The sequence below is a fragment of the Meleagris gallopavo genome, chromosome 1, assembly GCF_000146605.3.
Source record: "Meleagris gallopavo isolate NT-WF06-2002-E0010 breed Aviagen turkey brand Nicholas breeding stock chromosome 1, Turkey_5.1, whole genome shotgun sequence".
NCBI classification, from domain to species: Eukaryota; Metazoa; Chordata; class Aves; order Galliformes; family Phasianidae; genus Meleagris; species Meleagris gallopavo.
Window position 1 is genome coordinate 106298067 of NC_015011.2, and position 8727 is coordinate 106306793.

Sequence of the window (8727 nt, forward strand, 5' to 3'; positions counted from 1 at the left end):
TTAATACATACATCTCAGGTTATTTTCTTTGTTCCTGTAGATAAGCTGTTTTCAGCTGTTAGTTTCAATCATGATTTTTAGTTTTAGTCGTTCAGGACATATTATTGAGTGGTCAGCACCTTCTGAAAGTCAGGTATGTTCCTGATTTTTCAGACTGGACAAGTAAAGTGACTTTGAATCCTTAAAGTGATTTTTCAAGTAGATACAGCCACATGGCTTACTGTCATAAAAATGAACCCACAAATTTGTTATGTTTTTCTTTTTATCCTTCTGGATGGATTTGTATAAGCACTTTCTTGATCTGGTTCATTTTGCAAAACTCATTAAGAATCTTTGAAGGAAATGGACTGGTATAACATGCAAGACTTTAAAGCCATAGCTCTTGTTTACTGCTAGCTCTTGAATTAGATAACTGAAAAAGTGTGAACACCAAGAAGTGACTTAGCATTGGTAAATCTGAATCAGAGTCAGGATGAAATCTACTGATACAGCACTTGTTTTCAATTCCAGGCTTATAAGTGAAGAAAAGGGTAATGTTGGAAGAGGTATAAACATAGCCGTTGTCAATTGTAAGTAAGATTACAAATGTTAGAGACATATCTTTGTGATGATTAAAAAAATAAACGTTTGGGGTGTTTTTAGTAGCTAGTATGGAAACAAAGGGGAAATTGCAACTTCATTCATGTTAAATGTAAGAAGGACAAATTACTGCTTGGGAGAAATAGTCTTCTGGATAAATGAAAGAAATGTGTACATTATCAGTATAAGCAAATAAAAAGATGTACAGTAACTGAGAATTGCAGTTCTACCACAAGGTACAATTTCCTTTTCTAGAATTGATCAGTGGACAGAAAGACAAACTTGAAGCTTGATTAATATTAAAGTGCTTGTAATAGAAGCTGTTGGAAAGCTGATGCTGTAGTTTATTCCAGGTCTCGTGCACCATTTTAACTTAGATGAATAGGTATGGTGGTGAAATGCAGTGCATTCAATGATGGATCCTTAGAAAAATGATTGCTAAATATTGTGGGGGAGAGGAAGCAAGTGATGCACTGACAAGTTGGTTTTGATCACAGAACATTTTTGTTCCAGTTTTCTTGTCTCGTTATTGTTGAGCAAGGTTTTAGCCTTGTCTGAACCTGCATGATTTTATTTGAGTTGCTGGGCTCAATTACTGTAGACAAGAATCTGAAACACTGCACAGAATGGAGCCATTCAAATAGAATCAGGCTTAATCAACTTCTATGTGTACGTTGTGACCTAGTGTAGTATATGTATGTATAAAAACTTGGATGTGCACGGTAAACTGAACTTCTTCCTTAAAACAAAAATAATGATGGTTTAGTCATTAGTGATGTTCGGATTCAGGCTTTTGTTTAAAGAAGAATGTGTTTATTTCCAGTGTGATTTCTCTCTGACAGTTTGCAGGTCTGTGTTGTAACAGAAGTGATTTGTGAACAATTTTTTCAGCTGACTGCAGCTACAAGCAGTGACTACACAAAATGTTTTCCCCCAATCTCAAATCTACATTATTCTATATTTCTTCCAATTCAAAAATTTAAACGAAAAATTGGAAGCACATTAATACCAAAACTTAGAGATGCCTCACTTTTGCTGAAAATGCTGTGCGTGCTGATTAAATGTAACCGTTTTTGCTCATATTTGCACTTTTAATCTTTTCTTACAGATGAAACAGGAGCGCTAACATCGGCAAATTTCTTTGACATGTGGGAAGGAGGTAGGGAAAAGAGTGCAATAAAGCTTTTGTTAACGTTTCAGTGTTCAATAAAAACATATTAAAATATCTGTCCTACTTGCTAAGTGACTGTTCTTCTTCGTTGAAGAAGATCACTTAGAAACAAACAGCAGTTGTATTTATTTAAACATGCAATAGCCAGATCTTCTGACAATTTTTGCCTGAAAAGATGTGTTTCTTGTTTTTTTTTTCTGTTGGTTGAGTTAGTTAATGTTTGTTGTGATTAGTTGCTATTTTCTTTCTCCATTATTTTAGACTGGGAAAGGACAGCACTTACCAGATACTAGATCTATTCAGCAAAATCTTTTTTCTGATACATTTTGTTCTATTCTAATTGCAAAATGATAATAAGTAATAAGCTAGTCTTTCTATACTAGTATGTATCTAAACAGAAGATCTACTTTAAGAATAGCTTCTAATACATTTTCCAGACTTAGGATGATACTAGTTACTGTACTTCCTACTAAGAAGAAACAGAATGCTATGAGGCACTTGCAGCCAATTCTTTCACCACTTACGAATGTTTATGACCTTGCTTGCATGAACAGAAATCACACTGGTCTATACATGGGGCTTCAGATTTTTATACGGTGTATGGACTGCAATGTCTCCCAGGCTACTGACATACAATACACTTACTTTCTATAGAAAATAATGTATGCCTTAGCAGTTGCAGAACAAATAAATATCTTAGTGCTGCTGATAGGCTGCCACTTAATGAAAATGGATGTACGGTGGGGCGTGTTACTTAGATCTACAGTTAGCATGGTAGTCAGCACACAAAAATAAAGGCACAGAGTATCAGTGACTTCTGAACTATTCCATGTTTTGCCTGCTGGTGGAGTGTTATGCAGGGTAAAATCTCAACTTGTGTATAAATGTTACCTGTTTTCAGAGGTTCAGAAGTATCTTTCTTTACAATTGGGAATTATAGATCAACCTTTGCTCTTCTGGTCTTCAGTGAGAGCTGGCAGCTTTCTGCAAATTCAAGGATTAGGCAAGTCCTGTGCCAGTGCATGGAAAGATTGTCTAAATAGGTCTCATTTCGAGTAGGCAAGGTCAGAAAGTGAGAAGTTGAATGCAAGGGAATGTAGGTAGAATGTGATCATGTGTGTGTGAGGGAGTAATCAGTTGTGTAATTAATTCAACAGACCACTCAGAAGAGATGGTGGCTTTCATTGAAAGTGCACCACAAGGGTCCCTGCTTTTCATGGTTACTCATGATGATGGAAGCGCCCGGTAAGGAAACTATTCATGACAGGCTGAGAAACACAGCAACAAATAGCCTGTTGTCACAGTACAATGATTTAAAGGAGTAATTTATTTCATTGTATAGTCATTTCCTCTCTTAAAAGTTTTGATTAGATATACATTCAGTGCTTGCCCACGTCATGTATGTTGATGCTTCCAAAGATAGAAGGAGAGCATCATGCTTGTTTAAAAGCACTGGTTATCATCATAAAGGGCAGTGTTATTATCTCTGTGTCACAGCCTTCTATTAAAAAGGTATCCACAGCTCTAATTAGAACTAGCTTGCATTCCTTCTTACATCTTAACCTGATTCTTCAAGTCCTTTCAAATCTTATGCTGTTTTGGTCTGAAGTCATGATACCATAATTAAACAGGGACAGTCTTAATCATTTGGCTGGTAAACATTTGAAGCTTTTGTCCACATTTAAAAAGGGATAAAAAGTCAAATTTTACAAATTTAGTGTTTGAGATGTATTTCTTTCTGCTGCATCATTACATACAGATGGTATTAACATCAGGGATGTAAAGAAGAGGAATTCAAAGATAGAATTTTGGTCTGTACGTTTAATGGCATGCTACTAAGACAGCACTTAGGAAGTTTTTAACTTCTCATTGTTTCTTCTGCTGACCTACTAATGTAAACCATAGAATTCTAGACCGGAAAAGACCTTCAAGATCATTAAGTCCAACCATCAATCTGACCTCATGAGTCTTATCATTAAGCCGTGTCCCTTTGTGCCACACCCACATATCCCTTAAATGCTTTCAGAGATAGGGACTACACCACTTCCCTAGTCAGCCTGCTCCATTGCTTGACTGCCCTCTCTGTGAAAAATTTCTTCCTGATGTACAACCTGAGTGTCCCCTAATAAAAACTTGAGGCCATTTCCTTCTGTCCTATTGCTCATGAACTGAGGGGAAAGACCAGCACCCATCTCACAGCAATCTCCTTTATCTCCTTTCAGTTACTTGTAGAGAGCAATGTGGTAAACAACCCCAGTTCCACCAGCCACTCCTCACTATAAAGCCAATGTGTTCTTTTTCAGCTTTTTTCTCATATTATTAATACTTTTTTTCACTTTTTTTCTTTCTTCACTTTTTTTTTTTTAGGTTGAAAAGTAATGCCAAAAAGTTAGTAGAAGCTCTGGGAAGTAAAGAAATACAAAATATGAAGTTCAGGTCAAGCTGGGCTTTTATAACTGCCAAAGGCTTCAAGCTTCCAGATGATATTGAAAGAGAAAAGGTCAGGTTCGTTTTATTTTCAGTTTATTTGTCTCTGTATTGGATGTAAACTTTAGGTTCAGATCTTGTGGGATATCTGTGGTAACTGTAGAATCTGCCTCAGTTGTGGAAAGCAAATTCTCTAATGTGTCATTATTCTTTGCTTTAGATCTGAGACTTTGAATCTTTGGATTTCTTAGGCAGAGTGTAAGAGAAATGGGTGGAATCTTCACCCATTATGTTGAATAAGATGTCTAACATACCACTCAGCTTCCCAGTTTCTCTTTTATGTTGTATAAGGTTTGACAAACTAATTTGGTAAAGACAAATACTGATTTATTTTATTTTATTTTTAACAGATAAACCACTCTGACAGTAAGAAGAATAGATACAGTGGCTGGCCAGCTGAAATACAGATAGAGGGCTGTATCCCAAGAAACCTGATGTAAACAAATGCATACCTCCTTAGCAAAGATTCTGCTATATTTTTATACATATAACTCTGGTAGTTTGCATCCAGAGCCCAATAAGCACCTGAACAGCATTTGTAAAATAAGTCGTATGTACAGTTTTTACCCTTACTTTCATTCATGAGTTTTTTCTCTAATCTGAAAACAGATGTTTTGATGACACGTGGTAATAAAATGCTTCTGGTTGTTGGCCTAACACTGTCTATCCCCAGGTGGGAAGTTTCTCAAATGTTTAGAAGGAAGATACAAGAAAGTGGAAGTTGCTCAGCAAAAGATGCCCTTTTGTAGACAGTTTGTGCTGGAAGCAAAACTCCCACTGACTGCAGTCCACTCAGGAGAGCAAAGAGGAGCTGACATACTTGATGCCTGCTGGGAAGTAATAGAGGAGTGGCGTATCTCTAATCTCTTCTTAGCTGCTGGTGAATTGCCAGACGGTAGCTTGAATTCAAGGCATTAAGATGGGTGTCTTAATAATGTCTAAGCAGCAGTGATTCCTCATTGCCAGAAAATGGGAAGTTTTGGCTTCACTTCTCTGCTGTGGATGTTTTGTGGTGGTGGTGGCTGTGGTTTTTACCCTAGAGCAATTATTGAGCAGCATAGGAAATGTAGAGTCAACTACAAACGTTACATTAGCAGCTCTGATATGATTTTCTGCATGTTCCAAAGAGCATAGAGATAGATGCTTTAGCCTTGCCCAGTCTCTATTGTGGTTCTCATTAAAAATAGGTAGATACAGCCTAGAGCTTGGGACAATGTTGCTTGTAGGTGAAATTAAACATCTCTGCTTTTGTTTTGCTGAGCCCCAAAACTGCTGTACAGCAGATTGTATGGTAAGGCTTGGATAAGATATTGATGGAAGCTGTTCACTGTTTCATTGCTCTTACTGTAATTTTAAGAGTATATAGTACTTCTGGAGAACGTGAGTGTGAGTTTCACAATGCAGATGTTCACACTGCGATTGGAGCTGCTCTGGCACAGAAAAGTATCTGTTTCTGGAGCAGAAGGTTTGGGGTTTTGGCTGGAATAATCTTCTCCATCGGGCTGGTATGGTGCTGTGTTTGGATTTAGGATGAAAATAATGTTGATAGCACACTGTTGTTGTAGTTGTTGCTGAGCAGTGCCTACACAGAGCCAAGGACATTTCAGCTCCTCGCGCTGCCCGGCCAGCAAAGAGCTGAGGGTGCACAGGGAGCTGGGAGGGAACAGAACCAGGACAGCTGACTCTGGCCCGTGTGGATGTCCCATAACACGTGGCATCATGCTGAACAAGAAAACTGGGGAAGCTGGCTGAGCATCAGTTGGCTGATTGTGAGCAATTGCTTTGCACATCACTTGTTCCGTTCATCCATTTTGTTCCTATTTTATTTGTTTTCTTATTAAGTTTTCTCGACCCACAGTTTCCCACACTTTCTAATGTTTTCCCCCATCCCACTGCAGGTGGCCAATATGGCACGAGCCATGTGGCATTTAGCTGCCTCTGGGTTAAACCACACCTGACTAACACAGACATTTCTTTCGCTTCCCCAAATGTAGAAGATGTAGAATACTCCAGTCTGCGGTAACTGTGCAGCTTTGTAGCTGGTATTACTTTTGACAGCCATAGGCCACAGTCTTTGTGCTGCCTTTGCGAGGTCTCAGCACTGGAGGCTGTCAGATCTGCTCTGTCTGAAACTTCTGTGATCTGTCTGGAGATTTTCTACTTCATTAAGCTGCGACAGCAACTTCTCCATCTGACCAGGAGAATCTAGTCTACCTCTAGTTTTACCCTTACTTATCTTTGTGTGGTACTACCGTAGTTTTATACAGAAAGCAGTAACAAACAGAATGATATTTACAACTCCAAAAACAGAGATGCAATGTAGAGAAGTACAGAAACAGAAGACTGGAGAAGTAGAGAGATGGGCCATGACATAAAGGAATGCAGGTGTGGGATGGTAAGAGATGGGAAACAGGCTGGAATCCCACAGCTATAATGGAATCTCAGTTCACTAATGGTCAGTTACAAATAAATAAAAATTCTCAGACTAGAGCTGGACAAAACTGGTTGTAGGGAAAGCAAACAACTAGGAAATAATATCTTACAGTATTTGCTACCATTTGCATATGTGAATTCAGATGTAAAATGAAGCTATGTACTAATGAAGACAGAGAAGGGTGTAAATATGTGCTAGCAAACATACAGATGTTACTCAAAGTGAAATGGGGAAGCAATGGGAGAAAGAAGAACCCAATCAATGTGGATATCATATTTCCCCCTGTGAAGGACTCCAGGTGCTGCTCACTCACTTATGTAGACAGTTACAAAGTTTGTGCATGTACATATGATCTATACCTTTCTCTGAACCTTGTTTAGTATCCCACCAGCATCAACACCAGCACAAAACCACCAACATTAGAACACAGAGGAGCAGTAGATGAGGAAGCATAACAGCAGGAAAGAGCAGAGATGCCAAGAAGTGTTGGAATTTTTATTGTTACTGCTATCGTTGTGACTTTGTCTGTAATATTAGCACTCTGTTAGTATTATTATTCTTTGTTTCTTTGTAGTAATTAGAGCTAAACAGTGACTCCACCACCTCCCTGGGCAGACTGTGCCACTGCCTCACTGCTTTTTCTGGAAATAAATGTTCTCTGATATTTAACCTGAAAAGGAAAGGGGCTGTTGCTCATCAGCAGTATTATCTGCCCTCTGATTCCTCCAGGAGGAGGAGAAACCACAGAATGAGGAGGGTAGCAGTGCACTGGAGTGGTTTTGTTACTGGGTTCTGCAAAGCACTGGGAAGAAAATTGGCTAATGGATGAGGATGTTGAGTGAAACACACACCAGGATACTATTCCCAATCATGAAACCATTTTAGTTTCGTTTCTGCTTGTTCACATCATGTAGGTGGAGTCTGTGCATAGAAAAGCACCCAAAGCAGCTGAATGTAGTTAATAGTTTCTCCTTGCTGCGTGACTCTGGCAGGTATGACTTTTCCTTTCCTTTACCTTCTTTTAAAAATAACCATGTGATTTTTAATTGTTATATTTGTTGCTTTTAATAGTTGAAGGTGTCAGCAGCATGATCTGGCCAGCAGTTTGCGTGTACAGTGTTGTGAGCTTTGCATTGCTATATTTTTTCAGATAGTGTAAACAAATGTACAGCCCAGAGGCTGTAGAGATTACACAGATATCTTCTGCTCACAGTGTGACAGGTAGAAGTCTGTGTGCCCTTCTGGCTGGACACAGACTAACACAAGTGATATTTGGGAGACAAAAGGGGGTTGCATGCTGAGCACCGCAGCTTTGCACTTTGGATTTGGTGGTTGGTTTTGGAACTACTCCCAGAGCAGTGAAGTCAGGGCTGCCAGAGGAAAGCAAGGCAACTTATTGCCAGGCAGTTCGCAATCCATGCGGCCCCAACTGGGTCAGGCTGCCCAGAGGTTTCTTGTGGGGTGGCAGGCAGCTGCTGGCACAGAGACTGCAGATGCCTACAAATACAGTTCAAGGAAAGCAGCATGGCAACAGTGTCACAGCAGCTGTGGTGGTGATGATAGAATGCTTACAGGGAAGAAGTTTTTCCTAATACCCAAGCTGAGTAGTTGAATTGTCTTCTGTTGCTGGTTCAAATAAAGCACTTTTCTCACAGTCTTTTTTTTTTTTTTGGTTTAAAGGAGGGAGGAATATTAATAACAATAATAAATTAGACTGAGTAAGAAGTGAGGAATTACTCTTTTTATTTTTATAAACTTGTTTTATACATTCGAAGTAACACGTTTTATGTGATCTCCCCATATTGACATCAGCTAAAAGTGCAAAATACTTATTTTTAATTCAACCAAAGAACAGGCTCACCAGGAGATGTATCCACTAGGACTAGCAGATATTTTGGTCCCCTAGTCGTAGGTAATTCAGTAAAATCAATCTGCCAATATTCTCCAGGTGCCTGTCTCTCTGCTGTTTTTTTTTGAATTGAATTTTATTCTCTGTTTTCAGATTGGTTTGTTTGTTTTACACTGTATTTCACCTTTCAGTAATTGACCCAACCCC

General features: G+C 38.8%; 1 protein-coding gene across 1 annotated transcript; it reads left to right on the plus strand.

Moving 5' to 3' along the window:
• The first annotated feature begins 457 nt into the window (after positions 1-457).
• Positions 458-8336, plus strand: FAM3B (FAM3 metabolism regulating signaling molecule B). Its single transcript, XM_010723949.1, has 5 exons — positions 458-569; positions 1688-1738; positions 2908-2995; positions 4118-4250; positions 4588-8336. The coding sequence occupies exons 1-5, from the start codon at positions 473-475 to the stop codon at positions 4675-4677; spliced, it is 459 nt and encodes a 152-aa protein (XP_010722251.1). The 5' UTR covers positions 458-472; the 3' UTR covers positions 4678-8336.
• Positions 8337-8727: the final 391 nt, after the last annotated feature.